This window comes from Oncorhynchus mykiss, chromosome 6 (assembly GCF_013265735.2).
Source record: "Oncorhynchus mykiss isolate Arlee chromosome 6, USDA_OmykA_1.1, whole genome shotgun sequence".
Lineage (NCBI taxonomy): Eukaryota > Metazoa > Chordata > Actinopteri > Salmoniformes > Salmonidae > Oncorhynchus > Oncorhynchus mykiss.
In genome coordinates, this window is record NC_048570.1 from 67,004,631 (window position 1) to 67,019,024 (window position 14,394).

Below are 14,394 nucleotides of genomic sequence, written 5' to 3' on the forward strand. Positions count from 1 at the left end.
TAAAAAGTACTGCTGTTCACAATATACTTCACTTGGAGTTAGAATTTTTCTCAGCCTTAATCAACTTGAATTAGTCACAAACAGCCACTTCTAATTAAGTGAGATCCTGCATTCGTTCCTTAATATGTTTTAATTAATCATGTCCAGAGAGCATCCCTACCAGGGATCTAAATATGAAGGATGACACATCTCAGGGCATGGAAGATTTAGAAGAGGCTAAAGGGATCTGACAAGATCACACTTGTTACACATTAATTAAAACAATGACGATGCAAATTATGTTTTAAGATCATTATTACCCTTAATAGGATTCAAATGTGAAGGATAAGTTTGGACAATAATATATATTATGGAGAATACTGCTAAGCTATGGCTGTGTAAGGTTACTGTATTTCAACTCTACACTGTAAATACAGAAGAAAGCATAAAGGATCAAACGTTCATGGTTGGTATAGAGAGTGCAGCTATAGTAGTATCAACGTATACAAATCATTCATGGCAGGAAAGGCATTCCGATTTGAGCTAAATGTACAAACTGCTATTCAGTGTTCAACATTTTCTCCCTGTATGTGACACTTGACTTTTGCACTCTTCATCTGCAGTCTTCATTCAAACAATACAACTGAATTCAAACAAAACACACAAGGATGAGGCACACAAGTAATGCATTTTATGCTCATACTTTTTTAATGTATCACAATGAGCAAGAAACATACTTGATGAAATATTTTCAAAGGAGTATATTCAATTACCATCTACAATCAACTTAACTAGGACAACAAGGTTTCTGTGACAAAAGTTTCTTTAAAAGTCTGAAGTTCCATGTGGTTTTATGTATGTTAGTTTCCATGTAATTTGGTACAGTTTGGAAATCTTCATCATATAATACAGTAACAAAAAAGCTAACAAGACTACAGTATAGAAAAGACATCAAGAACAACATTTTTGGTTTAACTTGCTCTTTTTTGTACATTGCAAGGCTGTTTTTTCTACCCTCAGTGGGCTGCCTGGAGCCACGGAGCCATGCTTGTGAGGCTCGGAGGAGGAATAATTCAAGGAAACAAAAAGAAAAAGAAAAAGCATTAAAAAAACATTGTGGCACCAGGAGTCACAAAAGGAACAGAGAGAGCTCCAAGTAACAGTTCATCTTTGAAGTTGGAGCAAATGGTTTTGTTTGGTTGTTTGTTAGTTTGGTTGTTAATTTTGGTTGATTCGCTTTTTTTGTGTGTAACTGCCTCTTTAGGAATGGCAGCCTAGAAAACCCTTCCCCTTTCTCTCTGGCTCATTTCTCTTTTTGGTTGGTGTGATGAACAGAGAGAGGGGCGAGCCGCCATCTGACTGGAGAGCTTATACTTGTCCATCAGTGAGACAAGCAGGAGGAAATGAAACAGGTAGCAACAACATGAACCGGGAGAAATGAAGCGAGCATCTCTGTCCATCCCGTCCAGAAGTGCGGAAACATGTCCGTAAAAGAGCAGAAGCCGAGGCAGAGCTGGAGAAGAGAGAGAGACAGACAGAGCAACAAGGAAGCAGCCGGAGCCACTATAGTTCAGCTTCTTTATCTAATGTCTTTCCTCTCTGTGTCACATGTCCACTGGTTCCAGAGTCCATTCCCATCTCAGAGATGTAAGCAAATATGGTTGTGATATTAAAGCCGCCTTGAGCCTGCCTTTGGCTCCCATGCCCAGTTTTGGTGTGCCCACAGCCTCCCCTGTCCTCTCAGCAAGATCTCCAAAGTTTCCCAGAGTTCATTTCTTCTTTTCATTCCTTCTTTATCATTTCAAACAAAAAAAGTTGATGTCTTGTTTTAAATATATCTATATCTGTATACATGTTCATTTTCACAGTGGGCAAAAGATGACCTCTACAGCAAAACCTTGTCTTTTTATTTCTTTGTAATTGTCCATGAAAATCAAGTATCCCAATGTGAGTCAAAGGATCTCAGTTATCTATTGTTTTGTGCCACAATAAAATATACACTTATCTGGGGCACAAATTGTAATTTAAATTTTTGTTTTTAACTGCATAAAGCTTTGGCCACATTCATATATTCAATCAAAATAAAAACTGCTCAGTGCTTCGGTATCGTCGTTCTCCTCTTTTTGATTTTTGTTACCTTTAAAATTCAAATTTTCTAAAACTTCACCACTTTATTCATGATCCAGCTTTCGGTTCAGTACGTTTTGGTGCGTAAATAAAAGTACAGTATAAAATAAAATGTATAAAAACTCAAAACTGATGCTGGCTCTTATGAAACACACTCACTCACACGCACACATACAAACTCACACACACAGTCCATGCTGGCTGAATCTGTTGTGAAGAAGACCATGACCGTCTTCCACGAAAGAGCCCAAAACAAAGATTACACTTTGGAAATAAGAGATCAAACAGTGTCAAAAAAGACAAACAAATATAAGAACATTATTACACCATAAAGTGGCCAGGTCATAGAATAAAGTTTTTTTTTTTTTAATTCAGCAATTGAAATTAAAGCTAGTGTTAATTTATATGAGGAAAAGTAATATACAGAAACTAAAATAACATACAAATAGTTATAAGAAAATAATAATACATGTCTGACATCTGAAAACCAAAATAAAGCAAACGCATTCAAGAATAAACTGTACAACATTAGAATTCTCAAAAAAGAATCATATGAACAATATTCTAGAGAACATGATTAGAGGAGTGGCAAGCTTGCAGACCAAATCAACCCAATCTCAACAGCATGCGTAAGGAAGTATTAACACCAAATCACATTGCTCTGCAAGACGTAACACTTTTAACACACTTCCTAGATTGCAGCTTTGTATCAATTAGGGCAAATACACTTGCTATACACTAGTGGCCGAAAACCAGTTATTCACAAATTTAAATATGCCTTGGTTTTGGTGTAAAGGAATTAAATAAACGTTTTTCATCTATGAGAGAGTGGGGATAATTAAGCACATCCATTTCCACTGCAATAAGATGGAGCGAGTGAGCTCTTTGGACATGAAGGCATGACATACCTCTTAACTACAGTATCTGAACACAAGGGACATCTTCAAAAAAACTCCTGCTTTTTCCAGACTTATAACGCTTTGGAATGAAGACGTCCCTTAGAAACCTGTAATCAACATCGTGCGTGAAAATGGCTTAACGCCCTGCAGACACCTGGGGCAAGTCACAATTGGATGTCCCAGGAAGTTGGGCCGGCACTCCAGACTTTATTTCCTTCTGAGACTTGTAAGTTGAGAGGCATGATGATGTAACCTAGGAGACGCGTCAGTACCAGATGTATTATATACATGTATTGGTAACCACTATTACTTGCTGATCAAGTGAGTAACAAACTTAACTGGAAGGAGGGGTTCTTATCAACTTTCCATGCCAGACACTAAATGACAGATCTAGGTCATTTTGTTCAGCAAACAGAATGCTAACTTCACACAACAGCTTACCTTAGCTCACCTTAGAAATGAGAAAAAAATCATAAAAATTCTAATTAATTCAAATGAAATCAGTCCTTGCTTAAGAAAAAAAAACTACTTTGATGTGATATTTGGAATGCACTGTTCTATACTAATGTTATATATCATTGGCTTTAAACATTGGTCTGTTCAAAAAGAAAATCGGCAGAAATGTCCTTTGGAACATATATTCACAGTCTTCAAAGTTCCGTTTTTGCAAGAAGAAAAAAAAAAGATGTCGCAGAGGCAGGAAAATGGTTTATTGTTGTTTTTAGTTAAAGCTTAGCCAAAAAGCAAAATGAGCATGCATCTAGCTAGGTATTCTTTTTTCAAAATTCTACATTAGCAGCAAAACGTATGTCCTTGAAGACCAGACCTTATACATTTTCTTTTAAAAAAAGTACTTTTTGTGAGTGACAGAAAAGTTAAAACAAAGATTTATAACCTCTATCTTACAAACTGCAATGGCTCTGTAACGGTGCTACTCCACAATGCAAGGACAAGGGCCCTTTTTTGGTTTTTGGTATTCTTGGTATTTTACGTAAAAAAGCCACCTATCTGCTTGCAAAGAAGCAAAAACGGCAACTCTGATGCGTACTCCTTTATTTTAAAACTTTGTTTTCTTTCCTCTAAAAACAGCAACAAATTCTCAAGTATAAAGAAGCCTCTTTTCTCATCTTTATGCACCAATGGTGAAAGTGTTTAGTCTTTGGATTTTCTTTTTGTTTTAAAGCGTGATAATTATTATTATTATTATTATTATTTTTTAATTTTCATCTATGACAACAACAACGTAAAGTCTAAATGAAAATAAAGCCGAAAAAAGACTGTAGCCACACTACATGAAGAACAAAAGGCCTGCTTCGTAGTGCACGAGGAGGAGTAACTATCTTCATATCTACAGATGCAGGGGAGGAGAAAAACAAAGTGAGGAGAGAGAGGGACAAGTAAAGTGAGAATTATGAGTCAGACAGAGTTAAGTGCACAAAGGTAACAGAAATAAAATTAAATATTGTTTAACATTTCACCCCAGGTCTTTTTTTCTTTCTTGGTTAGAACCATACCAACCAAAACAGAGAGAAAAAACATTTTGAAAGAGAGGATCCTGCCTAGTGGGAGAGTGGCAGTTGGGTGAACGTTAGCCAAGAAGCCGAGAATAAGACAGAAATAAAGTTCAGGTAAGTTACTGCTCCATAATCTAGTCTATCGGAATGACCAAGACAACATCAAATGAAGCGCCTTAAAGTTGGACGATACAAAAGCTAAATGTACACAAAGTTTTTTTTCAATCTACCATACTGTTTAAATTCATTTCCAATGCAACAATCTACTTAACACCAAAAATGTTCATATCTATCATAAATACAGAAAGTTTTTTTTATCAAAAAAAATCTTTTTTTATCCCCCATCAACATGTCTGCAATGCTCTCCGTGTCTGGGTACAATGGGATTACTACATTTCCCCCTTTAAGAGTATTTCAAATGTTTAAAATCAGCAGATCAGCTACCCTTTTAAATGCCCAGAAAGCTATGCCTTTATGATGTTTTCACTCATTTTAAAACTTTCTGTCGTTAAAATCAATTCCTGGAGAAAAAAACCACAAATGTTTCTCCTGTTCGGAACAAAAGGTGTAAAACAATGAATTTCTGTAACAGAAAAACGTCTGTGAGCTGTTGACCTGAGAATAAAATAGACATTACATTATTCTTTTTACTTTTGCAAGCCATTGGTATTTGAACGCTTTGACAGCAGAAAACTGTTAGACTATTCTCCCATACAGTACATACTGGCTTTTTGTGACTGTGCTATTAAGTGGAAATAATTACACAAACAAGGGACAGCTTGTTGACTTTGTCAAAAGGGTTCTTGGGGCCATTTAACAACTTTGAGGCAGTCCATTGCTATACAGCATTCCTCTATCATTACCCAAAACTTAACTGCAGTGATCTTTTCTATTCTTATACATATATATGTATATATTTCAGTTGAAAGAAATGAAAACCAGCATGTTGATATGGGAAAACAATCCACTAACATTTAAATTTTTGGTTACAAGCTTTGGAATTGCAGTTAGTCTTTACACATCTTTTTCTGAAATTGTTTTGTATACTTTTAAACGTATTTTAACATCGCTGCTTTTTTGTTAGTTTTTTCCCATTTGTGTTTTTTTTTGTCTTTTGCGTTTTTAAAATATTGTCCATCATCGAAAGCTCTTTTACAATCTGATGGAGTCCGTTCCTACACTAGCAAGATTACTACTACAACTACTACTGTCTTTGAGACAGCCGGGCTGTTGCGGCACCTCTGCCGTCCTGCCCAGCCTGTCTGCTGACTTCTGACTGCTGTCAGAGTCAGACTCGTCGGTAAAGACGTCTGTTGGTATCGAGGTCTGAACTCCTGAGGTGCTCAATGAACTTGAGGTAACCGTTGAATGTGAGGATACTGGAGGAAAAGAAGAAGAAGAAGAAGAAGTGGCATTGGGCTTCCCAGCTAAAGCTCTGGAGAAAGGGGCCTGGGGCCAGGGTTTGCCGGCAGCTGTGGTGTTGAGTGGGGTGGCAGAGGAGGAGCACAAGGATGAAGAGACAGAGGAGGACGGCATGGTGGCTGATGTCGTTGGCGGGGGAGGGGGGGTGCTGATGAGATGAGTGGCAGACTGCGAGGTAGATGCGGTGTTAGGATCGGGGAAGCAGGCTGAAGAGTGAGGTAATAAACTAGTAGCGTGCTCTTTGGCATTTCTGGCTGATCGCTTGATTGTTCTGTGTTTGTGCAAAGCCGAATCCAGGTGTTGACTAAGCGCTTTGTCCCCATCCAACGTGGTGTCGCAGGCCAGGCAGTCGTAGAGGCTGCCCACCCCTGCACCTGCGCCACTGGGGACACGCAGCAACACCTCTTGCAGGTTTGCCACAGACTGACCGAAAAAGCAGATAGACTTCAGGTGATTGATGGCCGCTTCTTCCTTGCTGAAGACTGCTTGACATTTGCGACACGCCAGCCTGTACTGCACCTTGGGGACGATGTACTGGTCTAGAAGGGGGTCTGCGACTTTGCCATCCATCTCGTTCTGCTTGGAGGGTAGGTTATTGTGAGAGGAGGAGGAGGAGGAAGAGGTCTCTCGGTGGGGGTTGCCTTTCTGCTCCTCTGTTTTCGCTGGATCTTTGGCAGATTCTTTGCGGTCCCCCAAGGGTTGAAGGAGAACTGGAGTTTGGCTCGCTTTGGGTTGCTGGATCTGCTGAAGCTGCTGCTGCTGCTGCTGTAGTGCCTCCTGCAGGCTCTGCTGATATTGCTGGTAGTGCTGAAGCAGGGACCCTGGGGACAGGCCCATCAGCGCTTGGGACAATGTTGGGTTGTAGGGGAACATGCTTTCCATGCCGTACATTGGCTGCAGATAGCCGCCTTGGAGAGCTCCAGGTATTTGCGGGGCGTAATAAGGGGAAAATCCAGGCATGAAGTAGGGCAGGAACTGACTAGTCAGTAGAGCTGTAGGGTCTGATGCCAAGGCAGCCTGCAGGGCCTGGAGCTGGGCAGGGTCTACCACATACTCCATACCCGGTGTGGGCATGGAGGTGGCGGGCACAGCTGCGTCTTGTTTTTCTTTCTTGGCGCTGGCAGCAGAGGTGGATGGGGCTGGGGTGCCTCCAGTGGAGGATGGCGTTGAGGGCTTCTCTGTCTTCTCCTTGTGGTGGGGCTTCTCCTTCTCTCTTGACCTCTCAGCATTACGCTCTTTGGGGTGTTCAGGCCGGGAGCCTGACTGGGTTGTTGTGGTGGTGGAGGTGGAAGTAGGGCTGGAGTGGGCGACAGATGTGTTGGCCTGTGCTGGGCTGGGTGATGCCAATGAGGAGGAAGAGGGAGGCTTGTTGGGTAATCCAGATGTAGGGAGGCTGGGTGAAGGAACACTGGCACCAGGCATGTTCAGGAGGTTTGGAGGTTTGGGAGGAGTTAAAGCTAGAGGAGATGAAACAGAGAAATAGGAGAATTCAGAGTTAGAGGGGGATTCAAGACATTAGTTATTCATAGATGCATGTATGTGTTTTTCTAAGGTGTTCCAGAGAGGTACTGTACGCACTAATTATTGGAGCTCGGTGCATTAATAACTGAGCACTTTATTGAAGATAAATGTTTTTCACCAGAGGTCATTAATTTGATAGGATTTGCTGATTCAACGTTAGCCAATCAGAAACTCAGCCTTTCCAGGAAGGCCCATGAGAAGAGGTCTCAATCACAATATTTACTAGAGTTAATCAATCAAGAAGTAGCTGGGCAATAATAAAGAAAACAACAGACAAACTGAGGATTTAGATACATCTTAACATAATAAGGACTCCAGTATCTACTACTTCAAACATGTGCAAATGGTTTCTTTACATAAAGTATGACACTGACCTTTAAACAAACTTAGGAAATCAAAACATGTAATTTAAATGATAATAATGTCAAGTACTACTAATGTTCCCAAGGTCAAAGAGGTTAGAGAAGGAAGTGAGCTATTAGTATTCATTTTAGGACTTTGTTTAATGTTCTCTAACTGAGTGGTAACAGTTCAAGTAGATCAGAAAGTTGACAGCAGATGTCTGAAGATGCTCATTCAGATTTTATATTGTATTTGTTTGTTGTAGCAGCGTCTCTCCAATAACGCAGGCCAACACTGTCAAATGAATGAAATGAATTACTTTTACTAGAATGCATGATTCATTATGAAATACAACGTGATGTAAAAATAACCTGCTTACAGGTGCCTGGCAAATCCAGATTAAAATGGAAGGTGCCCTCACACTGTTATATTGTATTACATGTATGTATTCCAATGTGAATATTTCCAGATGACAGATTGATTGATGACAAGGATATTTCATCTGAAGAAGGTCGAAACGCTACATACTGGAAAATGTAGGCGAAATTCAGAGCCCTATTAATTCCAAAGTGCTTACTAGTTTTCCCCGTTAAGACCTAGTTAATGGTTTTACTTGAATGAGACCCTACATTTCCCTCTCCATACTGGTACAGCACTTCTTTTCAATTATGGATATGACAAAATATTACATTTGATCCAAGAGTGCTTCATCGGTTTAAGACAACTCTGATGAAAGAGTGACTGAGCGATGTCATACCTGAGTTTGATGAGTTAAAGCCAGGTAGGGAGGTGCTTCCGACACCTGGCAGAAGTCCAGGGGGCATCCCTTGCAGATTTGAATAGGCAGACTGAAGGTTCAGGGCCTGCAGGGCGGGGCTATCAAAGATCCCCTGCTGCTGCATGGCTTGCTGCTGTGCCAGTCCCAGGACCTCATTGGCTTTCTTGATGCGATCCATCTCCTGCTGGGCCATTAGCTGACGGACAGTGGCTGGGTCAAAGTACTCCTTCTCCTTGTCCAGTTGGCTCCCAATGGTGTCCTTTACCTTGGTGATGTGTTGCGCAGAGAAGATGTGATCTCGCACGGAGAGACGGGCACTGTACTTGACACCGCACAAAGAGCACTCCGTCTTCGGCCCCTCGTAGGATGTGTGGTTGATCCCGAAGTGCTTAGCCATGCTGAGCTTGGCCTTTTTCTCCTTGGCGCGAGCATTCTGGAACCACACCTGAACCACCCTCTTTGGAAGTCCGATATCATTGCCAAGTACCTCACACTCCAGCATGGTAGGTGTCCTGTAGTCATTGAAGCAGGACTTGAGCAGCTTCAGCTGGAGGTTAGTCATCTGAGTTCGGAAGCGCTTCTGGCCAGGACGGTCTCCACTGTCGATGCTCCTGCTGCCGGAAGCTCCGGGGCTTGGTGAGCAGGGATCAGCCAGACTGGAGGTCTCACTGTAGTCAATTATATTCTCATTTTCATAGTCTCTAGCATAATAGCTTGTCGCAGGGCTCACCAGCCCTGAGGACATCTGGTCGTCATTTTCAAGGGAGGGGGCTGTACCCACAGACTTAGATAGATAATCACCACTATTTTGACCATGCTTTTGATCAGCACTGTCATTGTCAGCATTGGCCTCATCACCAGTGGTGGTATCTGTGATGGCCGTATTCACTGAAGAACAGTCGTCATTATCAAGTTTGTTCTGGTCAAAGCTAAGGTTGACAGAGGACATAGATGGACTCTCAAAGTCCTCCATTCCTCCTTCAACTTTAATGGATGAAGGGCTCATAAGGGCCCTTGGAGACAAGTCCATGTTTTTGCTCACTGGTGACAGAGAGGAGCATTGTCCATCATTGTTAGAAGGTGCAAGCTGGGAATAGCTGGAGATATCCAGAGGATCCATCTTCATTTGCATCCCTTCCTCAGTGAACATGCCAGAGAGAGCTAAGTTGTAACCGGCACGTTTGGCTTCATGCCAATGGCGGGAACGGATATGTGCCTCTAGTGCAGTTTTCGCCTTGAAGAGAGCACGACAAAAAGGGCATCGCCGGTGAGCTTGAGCAGGCCCTACAGCCCGAAACTGACCCTTCCTTTCCCTGGCTCTGGTATTTTGGAACCAAACTTGCACTACCCTCTTCTTCAGTCCCACCTCATGAGCGATGTGGTCAAGCATTTTACGAGTGGGGTTTGAGTCCAACAGGTATTTCTGGTAGAGGATCTCCAGCTGCTCAGGTGTGATGGTAGTCCTTAGGCGCTTGTCTCTTTGTGGCTCCTCCCCACTGTTGGTGCTGTCATTCTCTCCTGGGCTAGTGCCTGCTTTCTCCTCCAACTTCCTCTTCAGGGAGTTCATGGTGGAGGTGGGTGTTGATGGAGAGGTGGCAGAGCTGCTTGGGATCTGTGGCATAGCCCCAGAGAGGAGTTGACTGGCCAACAGGGGATTGCTAGGATCAAACAACATGAAGGGCATGTCCATTGGGCGGTCCAAGAACTGAGGGTGGATGAATTGGTTTTGTACAGAGAGGAAGTGGAGTTGCTGGTGTTCCTGCCAGTGCTCAAAGGTTGGGAAGCCAAGCTTGCACTGCTCACACTGGTATTGAATCATTTGCTGTGCCAGCTGTTGCTGTGATGCAGAGCTCATGTGAGGGTTGAGGCCCATGTGGGAGCTCTGAGAAGCTCTCTCAGCCTGGCTTGTCTGAGAGGCTGAGGGACCACACTCACGTTGCTGCTGAGAGAGGGAAGGAGAAGAATGCTTGTTTGTCTTTGGGGCTGTTTGTGGCTTTTCATCTCGTGCTTCTCTTCTCTGATGTTGAGTCTCAGATTGGGGCTGATGCACAGTCTCCTGTTTGATGGTGGTCTGATGCTCACGTGGATCTGAGGACATTTCAGCCAAATGTTTGGGCTTCTCATCATAAGAGTTTGATGTGTTAGCTGGTGAGGCTTCCTCCTTCTCAGAGGATGAGAGGTGGGAAAAAGCTGACGTGGACGGAGGGAGAGGGCAGAGGCTTGAGGAAGAAGGCATAGGGGTGTGACAGGAGGACCCAGAGGGGGTGTAGTATTCATGAGAAAGATCCATAGAGTCCTCGTTTTGGCTGTCGTATTGCCCGTCATCGTCTTCATCTTTGTAACACAGCTTCTTTTGGTGCTTTATGAGGTCAAATATACGCTGGAAAACCAGACTGCATTTCTTGCACTGGTAGTTCAGGTTGGTGGTGCGAATGTAACGGTCATTGGACAGCTCTCTTCGTTCACCATCTTTGCTTCCATCCCCCTGGTTTTCATAATTCTTGCGTGCCTTCTGACGAGCATTTTGGAACCACACCACAATGACACGGGTGGGGAGGCTCAGAAGGTTGGAGAGCTGTTCAAATTCATCATCTTTGGGGTAGGCGTTAGCATCAAAGAAGTCCTGAAGCACCCGCAATTGGTAGTCTGTAAACCTTGTTCTTGAGGATCTTTTACTCCCATAACATTCCTGTCTTTGAGGCTCAGGGGAAGGGGGTTTAGAGTCAATTTTGGTATCCTCCATAGTGGTAATGGGTGGGTTGTTGAAGTTGTAGGGTGAGTCTTTGTTGCGCTGGCGCTCTTTGAAGAGGGTGTTGCGGAACCAGTGTTTGATGACTTTCTGGGGCAGCCCTGACTTATCTGCCATCTCCTTAATCTGCTCCTCATTGGGGGAGTTGTTGATGTCAAAGTACTGCCGAAGGACCCTAAGCTGGTCATCAGTGATACGTGTCCTGGGCCTCTTATTCTGCTGCTGCTGTAGCATGGCTGGTGTAAGTTGCTGTTGGTAAAGCTGGGCCAGATCATTAGCCAGTGACTGTGACTCCACAGATGACATCTGGGATTGCATTTGGGAGGGCATGGACTGTAGAGACATTGACTGCATCATGAGTGGTGAGAAGAGGGGCATATCCATTGGCATGGGAATTTGAGCCATTTGAACAGGAGGCTGCGGGGTCGACACAGTTGGGGGTGTGATGGAGGGAGCAGAGACAGGAATATTTGGTGTTGGGGCTCTCTGTGGAGGGGGTGGAGGTGGAGGAGGAGGAGGAGGAGGAGGTGCAGGAGCAGGAGGAGCAGCCTCTGGTGTCTGGGGTCTGAGTGGATACAGTTTGTCATACTGCTCTCTGTATTCCTTGGCAAATCTCTCCAGGGAGCGGAATGGGAAGAAGGCCTGATGGATGTGCTCCTGATGACTCTTCAGAATCAGTATGTTGGAAAATAGTTTTCCACAGGCCTCACATTCCAGCTTCTCCAATCCCTCGATGGGGTCCACCACTCTCATGATCCCACCAGGAGTGCTTGTTCCAGCTGGTCCAGGCCCCGCTGGCTTCTTCTGAGCTTTCTGCTTGTTTTCATTGTATTGAATCACTAGCTCAAACCCAAAGTTCTCCAGAAGGGCTTTAGTGGCATTTCCACGAGCATCTGAAGCAATCCTTGGTGGAGGAAAGCCAGGATCGTGGTTGGAGTTCATTGCAGTCTGTTGCATATCCTTTTTTTCATTTGACTTGTTGTCAGAGCTGTCTTTTGTGACATGTTCCTCAATTTTCTCTCTTAATTCTTTTTCTCTTTGCATTTCCCTTTCTCTCTCTTGCTTCTCATTGTGGGCGGCAGCGGCCTTCTGCTTTTTCTCAGCCTGGTGAAGTAGATTGGCACTCTGCTGAAGCAAAGCCATCTGGCCCTGGGCCTGAGAATGGGCTTGGGCCTGCTGCTGTTGGTGCTGCTGCTGAAGGTGGTGGTGCATCAGCTGTTGTTGCAGGCAGCTCTGAGCCTGAGCCTGCTGGGCAGAGTTCTTCAGGTCCTCCAACAGAGAGTTGGCAGTGGAGCTTGACAGGCCAAGTGCAGAACTGTTGAGGTTCATCTCTGGATTCAGTTGGAATTCTGCTCCAGGGATGTAGAAAGGGAAGAGCAGCTGTTGTTGCTGCAGTGAGTGAAGAGCATCAGTTGTCATGGGGAAGTGCTGAAGAAGTGCTGGGTTGAAAAGCTGGGACTGGATGAGGGCAGCTTGTTGCTGGAGCTCTTGTTGGAGCTGGGCCTGGGCTTGGGCTTGGGCCTGAGCCAACTGCTGTTGCTGTTGAAGCTGCTGCTGCTGCTGGTGCTGCTGTCCCCTTGCAGAGAGCATGTCTGCAAATTTCTTCTTTTTTGATTCATGGTTTTCAGATTGATGACAAGTCATCGAGGAGTTCCCAAGGCTTTCAATGCTGTGAGACTGGCTCATGTGGTTGCCTCCAAGAATAGTCTGTGTAGTCTGAGCCCCAGAAGAGCTGTGGTTGCTGGAGCTGGTTGTTGAGTTAGTAGCTGGGCTTGGGCTTGGAGTTGAAGTGTTGTTGGAGGATCCACCGCCACTTAATCCAGAACCACTGCTGGAGCTGGTGTTTCCTCCTGCTGCTTCAAGCTTGGCTGCTCGGGCCTTGGTCTGGTGGAGGACAGAGCGCATGTGGATCTCTAGAGTAGAGCTCTGGCTGTAAGCCACGTTGCAAGTGCTGCACTTGAATGGTTTGTTGTCAGGGCTGCTAGTGGGCTCTGGTTGACCAGTGGTGGACTCCTGTAGGGCCCGCTTGACCTTGTGCAGGTGTGAGACAGAGTTGTAGTGAACCAGAAGAATGTTCTTCTGTGTGAATGACTCTTTGCACACTGTGCACTTGAAAGGACGAGATGGGTCCAGGAACTTCTCCATGGTAAAGTTAGGACCTTTCCTGAATGGCAGGGCACGCTTGGGCTCTGATCCAAAATCTTCTAGCAATGAGCCAGAGTCGCTACCTGTTGGGCTTTGCTTCTCCTCTTGGTCACTGTCCTCTCCCTCTTTGTCATCTTCTCCCAGTCCTCCGTGGTCCTCTCCAAGTGATGGATCTCCCATGACCATAAGGTCTCCGTTCATCAGTAAGCCTCCATAGAGCTGTTGGATGTCAGCCTCGCTCAACTCTAGGTGGCTGGTCTCCAAATGTTTCTTCAAGGCCTGCAGGGTCCTGAAGCTGCGTTGACAGAGGCAGCACATGGTGGCTGCTCTGATGACGTGGTACTGCGAGTGCAGCTGCAGTTTCTCCACCGTCTTGAAGGCCAGGCTGCACTGGTTGCAGCGGTACTTGTAGACATGCCGGTCCGAGACAGGCAGCTGAGGCCTTTTGTTGTGAACCTCGTTGAAGTGCACCTGGAGGGAGTTAGAGGACTTGAAGACCTGGTTACAGCCTTTCTTCCAACACAGGAATCCTGTGTCTTCCCTTCCAGACTGCTGATCCTCCAGAGGTGACTTGCGAGCTTCAGCTATTTCTGTAGGCAGTGAGACCCCTTTCTCAGGCTCAGTATCTAAAGGTTCTGTCAATAAATAAAGAGAAAGAAAAAAATGAATTAAAGAGGCTCCCACATAAGCAGAGTCTTTGTGCAAGAAAATGTAATTTCAACAGAGGACATCTTATCTCTACTTAGGAGTCCTTGACGCATGTATCATTTCAGAATCACCAGGAAGGGGGAGGTTGCAACACACAGAAGTAATAACTAATTCAGACTCCTGCAGATGCAGGAATCATTATTTTTCCTTTGTTGTCAATGACAGCCTTGGCATGATCCCCTACATTTTCAATACATTTTCCAAAAGGAG

General features: G+C 44.3%; 1 protein-coding gene across 4 annotated transcripts in view; it reads right to left on the bottom strand.

The window, feature by feature from the left end:
* Window positions 1–664: 664 nt before the first annotated feature.
* LOC110526399 (zinc finger homeobox protein 3) overlaps window positions 665–14,394 on the bottom strand; it is a 171,362-nt gene continuing 157,632 nt past the window's right edge. For 3 of the 4 annotated variants that reach the window (XM_036980762.1, XM_036980761.1, XM_036980760.1), the window contains 2 exons: window positions 8,562–14,111; window positions 665–7,398 (listed from right to left, as the gene is read on the bottom strand). In XM_036980762.1, the coding sequence (XP_036836657.1) occupies window positions 5,672–7,398; window positions 8,562–14,111 (7,277 nt within the window). In that variant the 3' untranslated portion in view covers window positions 665–5,671. The remainder of the gene's footprint in view (window positions 7,399–8,561; window positions 14,112–14,394) is intronic. The other variant, XM_036980763.1, reaches the window with a different exon arrangement.